We start from the raw sequence: 13839 nt of genomic DNA on the forward strand, positions 1-13839 counted from the left end.
CCTCCGGCCATTGGCCGGGGACTCCTTAGGACGGCGCGCGCGGCCCCTTTAAGAGGAGGGGAGCGCGCGCGCCCTAAGCACAGGGGCCGGGAAGGAGCGCGCGCAGAGAGCAGAGCGGGAGGAGGACGCCGGGAAGGAGCGCGCGCTGACAGCAGAGCGGGGAGAGGACGCCGGGCACGGAGCAGAGCGGTGAGGGGAGCAGCGTCCCTGCCTAGCAGAGGGCAGGGACGCCAGCGCTACACTTAATATTTCTTACAAAAGGCAAACCTTTTCTTCTTCATTGCTGCTGTGAGCAGGGGCTTCTTTGCAGCATGGCAAATTGGTAGGCCCAGGTCCTTTTGCAGGTTGTGATGAATTGTCCTAGTTGTGACATTCTGGAGGAGCGTAGGATACTTGTTTTTGAGTTCAATGGTGGTTATAGAAGGATTTGACATCGCTTCAGGCTTTAAAAGCTCCTCAGTCCTTTGTTAAGTTTTCTTGGGTACGCCAGAGTCTGACTTCTTCTGTGGTACCATCCCAGGAGGCAATGACGCCGCCGACCGCTTCAGTTGATAAATTGCCTCTCTAGAAACGCCCAGATCTCTAGTATAGTACAGACCAAAAGTTTGGACACACCTTATTTAAAGATTTTTCTGTATTTTCATGACTATGGAAATTGTACATACACACTGAAGGCATCAAAACTATGAATTAACACATGTGGAATTATATACTTAACAAAAAAGTGTGAAACAACTGAAAATATGTCTTATATTCTAGGTTCTTCAAAGTAGCCATCTTTTGCTTTGATGACTGCTTTGCGCACTCTTGGCATTTTCTTGATGAGCTTCAAGAGGTAGTCACCGGAAATGGTTTTCACTTTACAGGTGTGCCCTGTCAGGTTTAATAAGTGGGATTTCTTGCCTTATAAATGGGGTTGGGACCATCAGTTGTGATGTGCAGAAGTCTGGTGGATACACAGCTGATAGTCCTACTGAATAGACTGTTAGCTGCTTTTTTCTTGCCATAATACAAATTCTAAGTAAAGAAAAACAAGTGGCCATCATTATTTTAAGAAATGAAGGTCAGTCAGTGCGAAAAATTGGGAAAACTTTGAAAGTGTCCCCAAGTGCAGTTGCAAAAACCATCAAGCGCTACAAAGAAACTGGCTCACATGAGAACCGCCCCAGGAAAGGAAGACCAAGAGTCACCTCTGCTTCTGAGGATAAGTTTATCCGAGTCACCAGCCTCAGAAATCGCAGGTTAACAGCAGCTCAGATTAGAGACCAGGTCAATGCCACACAGAGTTCTAGCAGCAGACACATTTCTTCAACAACTATTAAGAGGAGACTTTGTGCAGCAGGCCTTCATGGTAAAATAGCTGCTAGGAAACCATGGCTAAGGACAGGCAACAAGCAGAAGAGACTTGTTTGGGCTAAAGAACACAAGTAATGGACATTAGACAAGTGGAAATCTGTGCTTTGGTTTGATGAGTCCAAATTTGAGATCTTTGGTTCCAACCACCGTGTCTTTTTGCGACGCAGAAAAGGTGAACGGATGGACTCTACATGCCTGGTTCCCACCGTGAAGCATGGAGGAGAAGGTGTGATGGTGTTGGGTTGCTTTGCTGGTGACACTGTTGGGGATTTATTCAAAATTGAAGGCATACTGAACCAGCATGGCTACCACAGCATCTTGCAGCGGCATGCTATTCCATCCGGTTTGCCTTTAGTTGGGCCATCATTTATTTTTCATCAGGACAATGACCCCAAATACACCTCCAGGCTTTGTAAGGGCTATTTGACCAAGAGGGAGAGTGATGGGGTGCTAAGCCAGATGACCTGGCCTCCACAGTCACCAGACCTGAACCCAATCGAGATGGTTTGGAAAGAGCTGGACCGCAGAGTGAAGGCAAAAGGGCCAACAAGCGCTAAGCATCTCTGGGAACTCCTTCGAGATTGTTGGAAGACCATTTCCGGTGACTACCTCTTGAAGCTCATCAAGAGAATGCCAAGAGTGTGCAAAGCAGTCATGAAAGCAAAAGGTGGCTACTTTGAAGAACCTAGAATATAAGACATATTTTAAGTTGTTTCACACGTTTTTGTTAAGTATATAATTCCACATGTGTTAATTCATAGTTTTGATGCCTTCAGTGTGAATGTACAATTTTCATAGTCATGACAATACAGAAAAATCTTTAAATGAAGTGTGTCCAAACTTTTGGTCTGTATGATCTATATCTATATATATATCTATATATCTATATATATATATATATATATATATATATATATATATATATATATATATATATATATATATATATATACACATACATACATACATACATACATACATACATACATACATACATACATACATACATACATACATACATACACACATATACACACACACATATACATACACACACATACACACACATACACACACATACACACACATACACACACATACACACACATACACACACATACACACACACACACACACACACACACACACACACACATTATCTATCTGTATACCTCTCTTAAAGGGAGCCTGTCACCAGGAAAAAAAAACGCTGTTAATCTGCGGGTTAATGGCATTACTAACCTGCCCAGCGCCCATAATTGGTTAACGCTATTAACCTGCAGATTAACTCCATATCTGCAGGTTGGTAGCGTTTTTATTTTCTGGTTACAGGTCCACTTTAAAACAGCAAATACTACTCTGGATTTTGCATGTATGTCAAAGTGGGATAAGAAAATATAGCATTACTGGTGTAATGTGGAGCCTGACGACCTTGAGGGCATCATGCCTCATTTTGCCAAATGTTCTACTTCTCATAGTATTTATTGGAGTGAGCTGTATTCATACTGTTGCATATTGACCTGTTTTCATGAGATGTAAAGACCAGAATTTAAACTTCTATTTTGCAAAAATAAGTTTTTTTTTGTCTTGTTAATTCAGGGTCACAAGCACGGATGATTACTTTTTAAGTGATGGTCTTTATGTTCCTGAGGAACAGCTTGAAAATGCCAAACCTCTTCATTTGGATGTCATGTTGTTGAACCCTGTGAAGGAACCAGGCTGTGAAGATACAGACAAAGGTGAATCTGCTGCTAAAAAACTAAAGCTAGCTGAAAATGATGAAGCAGCGGGTGGTCCTGCCTCTGCATTTCAATGTGCGTCTTCACAGAGTGGTGCCTTTGCTTTGTGTGAAGAAGCAGACAGCCTTTTGAGAAAGGACCCTTCTTCTTGTGTCAACATGGAAACCAGTAGTGACATGAATGCAAAACTCGCTAGAGGCATTCTACAAGTCTTGGAGAAAGGGGATGCGTATGTCCTGGATATAGATCTAGATTTCTTTTCAGTGAAGAATCCTTTCAAAGAAATGTACACACAGGTATGTATGAGACTATTGTCCCAAGGAGTTACGGTGAAGGAAATAATTATTTGATCCCTTGCTGTTTTTATAAGTTCGCCCACTCACAAAGACATGAACAGTCTATAATTTTAAGGGTGGGTTAATTTTAACATTGAGAGAGAGAATATCCCCCAAAAAATCAAGAAAATCATTGTGTAAATTATATAACATTTTTTGTATTTTGCAATGAGAAATAGATATATTTGATCCCCTGCAAACCATTATGAGTTCTGGCTCCTACAGACCAGTTAGACGCTCCTAATCAACTCGTTACCTGCATTAAAGACAGCTGTCTTACATAGTCACCTGTATAAAAGGCTCCTGTCCACAGATTCAATTAATCAGTCAGACTCTAACCTCTACAACATGGGCAAGACCAAAGAGCCTTCTAAGGATGTCAGGGGCAAAATCATAGACCTGCACAGAGCTGGAATGGGCTAAAAAAACATAAGTAAGCTGCTGGGTGAGAAGGAGACAACTGTTGGTGCAATAGTAAGAAAATGGCAGAAATATAAAATGACTGTCAATCGACATTGATCTGGGGCACCATGCAAAATCTCACCTCGTGGGGTATCCTTGATCATGAGGAAGGTGAGAGATCAGCCTAAAACTACACGGGGGAACTTGTTAATGATCTTAAGGCAGCTGGGACTACAGTCACCAAGAAAACTATTTGTAACCTATTACACCTTAAAGGTTTAAAATCCTGCAGTGCCTGCAAGGTCCCCCTGCTCAAGAAGGTACATGTGCAGGTCCGTCTGAAGTTTGCCAATGAACACCTGGATGATTCTGTGAGTTATTGGGAGAAGGTGCTGTGGTCAGATGAGACAAAAATTGAGCTCTTTGGCATTAACTCAACTGGCTGTGTTTAGAGGAAGAGAAATGCTGCCTATGACCCAAAGAACACCGTCCCCACTGTCAAGCATGGAGGTGGAAACATTATGTTTTGGCGGTGTTTCTCTGCTAAGGGCACAGGACTACTTCACCTCATCAATGAGAGAATGGATGGAGCCATGTACCGTAAAATCCTGAGTGACCACCTTCTTCCCTCCGTCAGGACATTAAAAATGGGTCGTGGCTGGGTCTTCCAGCAAGAGAATGACCCAACACATACAGCCAAGGCAACAAAGGAGTGGCTCAAAAAGAAGCACAGTAAGATCATGCAGTGACCTAGCCAGTCTCCAGACCTTAATCCCATAGAACACTTATGGAGGGAGTTGAAGCTCCGAGTTGCCAAGCGAAAGCCTCAAAATCTTAATGATTTAGAGATGATCAGCAGAGAGGAGTGGACCAAAATTCCTCCTGAAATGTGCACAACCCTCATCATCAACTACAAACAACGTCTGACTGCTGTGCTTGCCAACAAGGGTTTTGCCACCAAGTATTAAGTTTTGTTCGCCAGAGGGATCAATTACTTATTTCTCAAGGCAAAATGCTAAATGGACAATTAAAATACTCATTTAGCAAACACTGATAAAAGTCAAAAATATATTCATATTCAAAAAATAAATGCATGTCCACGAGATTCTGAACTCTCTCACTTTGCTGGTACTAAAAATGCTACGATTTTTTTTTCCTCGACTTAAAAATGTGGCAAAAACGCAGTGAGTTTACAAGCCACTAGTGGGTTTTGGTGCAATGGTTTGCTACTGGCTTTTTATGTTTTTACTTGTTTTTCTTTTCAGGAGGAATATAAAATCTTGCAAGAATTGTACAGCTTCAAGAAACCAGGCACTGGTTCCTCAGAGGTAAGACACTTAAAGTGCTACTCCAATGATTTTTTTCCTTCGCTGGAGTGGTGTCAATAATGTAAGTTCCCTGCCCCCTAGTAATAAAGCTGCCATCGTCTTCTGCTCTCGGCACCGCTCTGGCTGTCTTCTGCAGGTTGTGACCTGCTGGATCACTCCAGTTCTTGCTGTGCGATCTGGGGGTCATGTCTCAATGTAAGTCTACGGGAGCTAGTGCGAGGTTCTCGTAGACATACATTGAGAGCTTGTGTCCGTTACCTCTGACTTCAGGTTACAAGATAGCGGGGCCGGGGAGAGCAGATTACAGTGGCTGGTACATATATTACTGAGCCAACATTCATTCGTGATACCACTTCAGCTTTGAGATTAGAAACCAAAAAGGCTGGAGTGGTCCTTGAATTTCATCCTCTGATCTGATGTTGGGAATGGGAGATCCACCTGCAAGCTTTATGGTACAGTGGTGGCAAAGTATTTTTATATGCATTTGCGACTTTTTCACAGCAGGGACTGTGGCTAAAATCTTTGAGACTTTTATATTTGTGTTTTTGGATTTTGCATTTACAACACATTTATTTATTAAGAAATGCTCCAGGAAACTCCTTTGGGAAACCTCACTTTTAGTAAAGATGACACCAGTTTCTGGGAATGGCTTATGTCATCTGTATGTGACAGTGCATCTGGACAATATGGGGTTTAGGATACAGTAGTGACTTGTTAAAATACATTTCCATAACTTTCATGCCATTGTTCATATTTAGGTAAAAAATAAAATCATATTAAATGTACATATTTCTGATGTATTTGAAGCCAAGTAATGTCAGTAATCTGTAAATCTATAAATTTAGCACTGTACCTTTTGACTGCTCTTTTTAGTCCAAAACCATTTACAGACCTTGACTAATTATTTTTCTTAATAGAAGTGATAAAAGACTATTAAAACGGTGTTTCTAAGCACCTTCTAACAGACCTGTAACTCAGGAGTTGGGTCCAAACTTCTTGGATGAGGGGTCAAAACATGCTAATGGCATATTGCTTTTTTATGTGTTTTTCCTGCGCAGTTTTGTCACAAAACGTGAAGGATTTCCTAATATGAGCAACGTGAATGAGATGCCTGAGGTCTTATCCACATGTTGCTTAGTTTTTCCATTTAAATCGACAGCATGTCCATTTTTTCCCCGTTTTTGCTGTAGATTTCACCCATAATAATGGATGGGGAAAAATCTGCGACAGAAGCAATTAAAAAGGTGGCAAATATGCAGCAATTTGTCTGCCAACACTTCAGGATTTGCAGCAGTAAGTCTTGGACATGTGCACATACCCTTGGGAAGATTCCATAGCCCTCCACAGCAGCGTTCTCACTAGATCTCCGTTTCACTAAAGAAGCACGAACTATAGCATTAAAGGGTATTCCCATCTTCATAGATGGATATTATTGGTAGTGCTTCTAAAAACAAGCATTTTGAATTTCACTGCTTTATTAAAATTTGTGTCCGTTCTTGAGATATTAGTACTTTTCCTTGCAGCTTGGGCCCAGGAGACCGGCCACTGCTGCTGTATAGCTTGTAAACATTGTTCTGAAGCTCGCCAGGATTAGGAGGTAACAGCATGCACCAGCAATTCTAGTCAGCTTCAAAACAGTGCTTACAAGCTCAGTAGAAAAGAGCATTTTGATTGACAGCCTGCTCTGCAGTGTGTGTGTAGCATGCTGTGAAAGTGTCGAGGAGTGATTGCACCACATTATAGTGAGCTGTGATTGTCACCAGGGCTGTAATAAATTGGGTGCAGTAGATCAATGCAGTTTGTGGGGAATATTTTTTCCCTAAGAATTTGGGAAAGTTATGAAATGTCCTATAAATGTCTGTCCTATTCCTGATCTAAGGGTCTAGACTTTTAGCTGAGATGAATCTGTGCTACAGTTTATGTACATAGGTAGTGAAGCTCCTCCTCTACAGATAAGGGGAAAAATTAATGATTAAAAGCCTAATGTTACCATTTTACTACAGTAAATTTATCACTTAAACATGAGCCATGTATGAGGGAGTCGGAGGTTTGGCTTACTGATTCCACAGCCCTAATTGTCACCACTCCATGCATGTCCCTATGACTGAAAGTGATTGGCTATAGAGAAGATAGAAGTTACATTTTTTCCTTGTAGCGTTGCTTCTAGTAAGACAGGCAAGAATGATTTTAATGCTATTTATCTTAACCTATTACTTGCAGTTATATTACTTTTCCTGACACGACATGTTCCCTTCAATAACTTAAAGGGGTTTTCTTCAGAAACAAAAGTTGATTTTAATCAATAGATCTTGGACTAATAATAACTTCCACAATTGGATGTGTTTAAATAAAATGTTCCTGTGCTGAGAGAATCCTATAAATGTTCCCCTGTGTAATGGCTGTGTCTGACCGTACAGGGACATGGTCTGATCATACCACAGCTCCTGGGCAGGGGAGGACGCAGAAGAGTATACAGACATTACAGCAGGGGATCACAGCTGATTCTTTCTTTGAAGTAAAACATTGTTTAAAGGCAGGCGGGGAAATGTTTTACCTCACAGAAAGAATCAGCTGTGATCCCGTGCTGTAATGTCTGTATCCTCTTTTGCTTCCTCCCCTGCCCAGGAGTTGTGGTATGATCAGACCATGTTCCGTACACGGTCAGATACAGCCATTACACAGTGGAAAATTTATACGATTATCTCCGCACAGGGACATTTTATTTAAACACACCCAATCGTGGAAGTTATTATTATTCCAAGATCTATTGATTAAGATGTACATTGTTAGTGGGAAAAGCCCTTTAAATCTCTGAAAATGACATTTAAATGGTGTGACCTGGCGTGACTGTGCATTCTGGTGCCCATCCTCTTACCCTGCGATGTCATTGCAAGGTGCTGATGGGTTGCCATTACAGCTAAAGGCCCATATTGCCCCATCTCCATACTGCATTTGGACTTCATAGTAATTTCACTATACTGAAATAGGTGAAGGTTATGTATGCGACGTGTATACTCCCAGCCAGAGCCCGTCTAGTGGGTATGGCCTCGCTCCATACGCTTATATTCGGCGAGGCCATGCCCAGTGGACGGCCATGTCCCTAGATGGGGTGCGGCCTTGCTCAATACAAGTGTATGCAATTTATGCTTTCGTTCACTGACGGTAAGCAAAAATCTTGAAAACTGTGATGAATTAATTTTACATTTCTATGTTAAGTTTCAGAACTTTGAAATCGCACAGTGAATAAAGTTTAGTTATGTAATAAGGTTGTATATGACTAGAAAAACAGCGCCACCCCTGTCTGTGTCTGGTATTGCAGCTAAGTTCCATTGACGCTCATAGGGCTGAGATGCCGTATCACGCACCACTTTTGGGCAGGTATGGTGCTGAGTTTGAGAGAAAGAAGCCATGTGTTTCTAATCCTTTACTACCCTTTTACCTTTTCGCGAAATATTAATATATTTTGGTCTACGTTCTCTTAAGTGTTTAGTGTTACGCCGTAGTTACTAGGGTCACATTTGCAACCAGCTTTGTAAGACTGGTATAGCCAGAAGAGTTTTTTTGAGTTTATGGAATCGAATGCTCCAATCTCTATAGGGGTTATGGCATTATGTGTGTAACCGCTTTTCCCTGCCCACAGGACGCCTTGGTTGACTGTGTAGAGAGCCGCATCCGTCAGCTTGAAGATCTGGAAGCTGCGTTTGCAGATTTCTGTGAGGATGATAGTGAGGAGACTGTACAGAGATGGGCTTCCAATCCTGGGTATGGCTCTAAAATGTCTTCATGTAACTTATGTGATTTATGACCTGCATTGTGCACTGTAGAATGTAATTATAAAATATTCACCCCTGCAGCAATATGGATAGAAAAGGAGAAAACTATATAGCTCAGTCAGTAGAATAAGTAGTCACACTTGACCCTAAAGAGCACCTCCACCTTCGAAAATACATTGAGAATAATTATGTATAAAAAGTCCAACAATTATGGAAATACCTATATTAAATTCCAGAGCTGCTTTCATAAATCTGCTTGCGGTCATTGAAAATGATCACCATCTAAGCTTTTTAATTCATCCAGGTTAGTACAAAACTGGGTGTAAAGATCACAGTTGAGAGATTAGCTCTGAAGCCTGCATGATTGTGAATACAGCTCTGCAGTATAATATTGGATGTAATTGGTACCAGAACAGTCTGGTAAATTTTACGTGGACGATTTCCCTTGCAGTGCCTTACTTGTGCCAGTAGATGGAGCAGTTGGATTATCACAAATGCAGTCAATGATGATACAAAGCTGGAGCTGCGTACAGACAAGTGATTAATCCCACTTTCTGCTCAGTCCAGTGCTTCCGGAGTATTGTTTTATGCCAGTCTTTAATCTGTCAACAGGCATTTGCTTCATCATCAAATCACACCTTCAACAAGAGTGCTAAAATGATGTTATTATTATGAGAATGTCAGGCAAAGCAAGTTTTAGGGGCTCACGTGCCCTTTGTGTCAGATGAGTGCATGTTGCCAGGTAGACTTGTGTGGCTCATATGCCCTTATGTTCTACATTTCTTTCTTATTCATCAGCCACAGTTGAGGCTAAAACTTTAGGATTTGCATAATGGCAAAGTGTGCTTTCCTGCTTTTGGTATTCAGTGGTAAGTTTTCTTCTGTTGTCCAGGTTGTAATTATTGCAAACATGCTCATAAAATAGCTAGTTCTATATATGCTAAGGTCACATGTGGCATATTTTTCCTGCTTCATATCTGCACGTTTGTGTGTTTGGTGCAGAATTCTTCTTTTCTATTGTGAAAGGTGAAATCTGCACTGAATCCGCACATAGTATTGATGTGCTGCAGATATTAAAAACCCGCGCAGGTCAGTTTATGCCCACAGGCTATCCACAATGTGTAGATGACATATGTTGAGACCTTATCTACTAAGCTGGTTTGCACGTTAATGACCGGGCCAATTTTTACAATTCTGACCACTGTCACTTTATGAGGTAATTACTCTGGAACGCTTCAACGGATCCCCCTGATTCTGAGAATGTTTTTTCGTGACATGTTGTACTTCATGATTGTGGAAAAATTTCTTCGATATCACTTGCGTTTATTTGTGAAAAAAACAGAAATTTGGCGAAAATTTTGCAATTTTCAAAATTTGAATTTTTAAGCCCTGAAATCAGAGCGATATGTCACACAAAAGAGTTAATAAATAACATTTCCCACATGTCTACTTTACATCAGCACAATTTTGGAACCAAAATTTTTTTTTGTTAGGGAGCTATAAGGGTTAAAAGTTGACCAGCGATTTCTCATTTTTCCAACAAAATTTGCAAAACCATTTTTTTAGGGACCACATCACATTTGAAGTCACTTTGAGGGGTCTTTATGACAGAAAATACCCAAAAGTGACACCATTCTAAAAACTGCACCCCTCATGGTGCTCAAAACCACATTCAAGAACTTTATTAACCCTTCAGGTGCTTCACAGGAATTTTTTGAATGTGGAAGAAAAAAATGAACATTTAACTTTTTTCACAAAAATGTTACTTTAGACCCAATTTTTTTTATTTTCACAGGGGTAACAAGAAAAAATGGACCCCAAAATTTGTTGTGCAATTTCCCCTGGGCACGCAGATACCCAATATTTGGGGAAAAAACACTGGAGCGCCATTTGACTTTTTGATTGTAAAATTTGCTTGAATTATTAGCGGACGCCATGTTGTGTTTGGAGAGCCCCTGTGTGCCCAAACTTTGGAGCTCCCCCACAAGTGACCCCATTTTGGAAACTAGACCCCCCAAGGCACCTTTATAGATGCATAGTGAGCACTTGGAACCCCCAGGTGCTTCACAAATTGATTCGTAAAAATGAAAAAGTGAAAAAAAAAACCACTTTTTCATTTTTATGAATCAATTTGTGAAGCACCTGGGGTTCCAAGTGCTCACTATGCATCTAGATAGGTGCCTTGGGGGGTCTAGTTTCCAAAATGGGGTCACTTGTGGGGGAGCTCCAATGTTTGCCTCCAGCAGGCCTCTAACATCCATGTGTCTGCTCAAACTGCCAGAAACTGACTCCATGAGGGTGGTATGAGGGCCCGACATCCACAAGTGGGTGTTGTGCTTACTGCCCAACACTGTGCAGGGCTATTGGCATTTGCCAGAGAACACCAAGATTGCCTGATTCGACATTGGCACCCTGTGTTCTTCACAGATGAGAGCAGGTTCACACTGAGCATATGTGACAGAGTCTGGAGACGCCGTGGAGAGCGATCTGCTGCCTGCAACATCCTCCAGCATGACCGGTTTGACAGCGGGTCAGTAATGGTGTGAGGTGGCATTTCTTTGGAGGACCGCACAGCCCTATGTACTAGCCAGAGGTAGCCTGACTGCCATTAGGTATCGGGATGAGATCCTCAGACCCATTGTGAGACCATATGCTGGTGCAGTTGGCCCTGGGTTCCTTCTGATGCATGACAGTGCTAGGCCTCATGTGGCTGAAGTGTGTCAGCAGTCCCTGCAAGATGAAGGCATTGATGCTTTGGACTGGTTTTAGAGGCCAAGGTAGCGAAGTGTTTTGGAATGATTATAGTAATTGTGTTTCCCAGCTTCAGCGTTCCCCCAGTTTATAAATCAAACGTATCTTTTCTAACCATTACAAATGTGTGGGTGGGATAGTTTGCTTCAAGTGGATTGGGATTAAGTGTTTCGCTGCTCCTATCATTAAAGCGAATAGGTCGCTTTTTATTTTAATGTTTTGAGGGGCAGTGTAGTAGTACTTCAACTGGTTTTAGATCCTTTGTCATTAAACCTAGATTGCATAATGTCGAGTTAATTTCTGACCAAAATGGTTGTAAACTAGAGCAGTGCCAGAATATATGCGATAAAAGTGAGAATATTTTGCATTCTAAATTGCTTCAGAACGTGAATGACATGGATTTGTTGCAGAAAGTTTGTAGGATGCTTTTTAGCTTCCTTTGACCATGAGATTATCTTAAGGACTTTGTTAGTTAAGGATTGGGAAATGGTGTACATGGATAAGTAGGACCACAGGTCATATACCTCTACATAGTTGTGCTCAAGGAGATATTGAATAGTGAAAATTGTCACTAAGGCTGATGAGGCATTTGAAGGGGATAGGGTATTCATTAGCTTTCTCTTAATTTTTAGGGTCGTGGTAGTGATGCCATCTAATTTAATGTCTATTGGAGGTGGATTATCAGTCCAGATGTATTGGTGAGATTGTCTACCAATTAGCAGAAGTTCAATATCCTCTATCTTTTTTTGTTTATGGGAATGAGCCAGTTTCAACCACCTACCAATATGGATTGCTTTGTAGTAGGAATGGATGTCTGGCAAGCCTAATCCTCCTAAAGACTTAGGATAGGTAAGAAGTTTTTGGTAATCCAGATTTTTTATATTTCCAAATATAAAAGGAGATACGTTGCTTAATAGTTGAAAAAAAGGTTTTAGGAAGGCTAATAGGTAGCATGTTTATTGTGTAGAATATTAATTTTTTTGGAAGTATGTAAGCATTTACTACATTTTCCCTCTCCATCCAAGATAAATATGATGGGTCATAAGATTTTAGAAGGTTTTTAATGGTGGTGGTGAGTGTTAGGAAGCTACTTTGATACAAATCTCTTTGGTTACTGGTAATTAGGACTCCCAAGTATTTAATATGATTTGAGGGCCATTTAAAAGGGGGATTTTTCTTAAAATCCTCTGTCATTTTTGGAGCCAAAATATTAAGGGTTTCAGATTTATCTAGATTGATTATGAAGTTAGATAATGCACCAAATTGTTCAAAAAGTTTGGTGAGCCTGGGGAAGGATCTCTTGGGATCAGTCAATAGACGTAAAGGATCATCGGCAAAAGCTGCTGCTTTTTGTTCCAAGTGTTCTATTTTTAAGCCTTGAATGGTCAGGTCTTGTCTGATCTTTTGTATGAGAGTCTCCATAACTAGCATAAAGGGAGAAGGGGAAAGAGGACATCCCTGTTTGTTTCCATTTTGGATGGTAAAGCTCTGAGAGAAGGAGCTGTTGACTTTTAATTTAGCTGAAGGTTGGGACTCAGTAAAGTGTTAATTTCATCAATAAATGTAGATGGGAAGCCAAACCTTTCTAGAGCGCTTGCCATGAAGCGCCAGCTAATTCTATCAAATGCTTTTTCTGCGTTGGTTGAGAGGAGGGTTAGGGGAGTTTTTGTTTGTAAAACATAAGAGATTGAGTGTAGGACTCTAGCAGAATTAGACTTCCCTTCTCTGTTTTTCACAAAACCAGTTTGGCCTGGATGTGTTAGTTTTGGTAGAACAGTACTTATCTTTCTAGCTAGAACTTTAGCCCATAATTTTGTGTCTGCGGTCAACAAAGAAATTGGATGGTAACTACTGCATAGCAGTGGGTCTTTACCCTCTTTAGGGATGATAGAAATGAATGCTTCTAGGGATTGTTTTGGGTGTGGTGTCCAGAGAGAAAAGAGTTTAAAAGATCTACTAGGTCGGGATATAGTGGTTTTTAATGAATTTTTTTTGTAATAGATAATCGGAAAGCCATCTGGACCGGGTGTTTTCCCATTGTAAATGGTTTTAAGTGTGTCTAATATTTCCTGTAGGATGATTTGAGATTGGTAACCTTTCACAATCATTCAGCTTGTGTAGGTAAGGACAATGCGTTTAGAAAGTTATTTATTTT

At 40.9% G+C, this 13839-nt stretch overlaps 1 protein-coding gene across 1 annotated transcript in view; it reads left to right on the forward strand.

The window, feature by feature from the left end:
• CUNH5orf22 (chromosome unknown C5orf22 homolog) overlaps positions 1-13839 on the forward strand; it is a 97250-nt gene that overhangs the window by 42616 nt on the left and 40795 nt on the right. Inside the window, exons 4-6 of the mRNA XM_073678642.1 lie at positions 2956-3391; positions 5098-5160; positions 8801-8922. Of these exons, the coding sequence (XP_073534743.1) occupies positions 2956-3391; positions 5098-5160; positions 8801-8922 (621 nt within the window). The remainder of the gene's footprint in view (positions 1-2955; positions 3392-5097; positions 5161-8800; positions 8923-13839) is intronic.

This window comes from Phyllobates terribilis, unplaced genomic scaffold (assembly GCF_046119375.1).
Source record: "Phyllobates terribilis strain yellow unplaced genomic scaffold, ASM4611937v1 Scaffold_4__5_contigs__length_816908805, whole genome shotgun sequence".
NCBI classification, from domain to species: Eukaryota; Metazoa; Chordata; class Amphibia; order Anura; family Dendrobatidae; genus Phyllobates; species Phyllobates terribilis.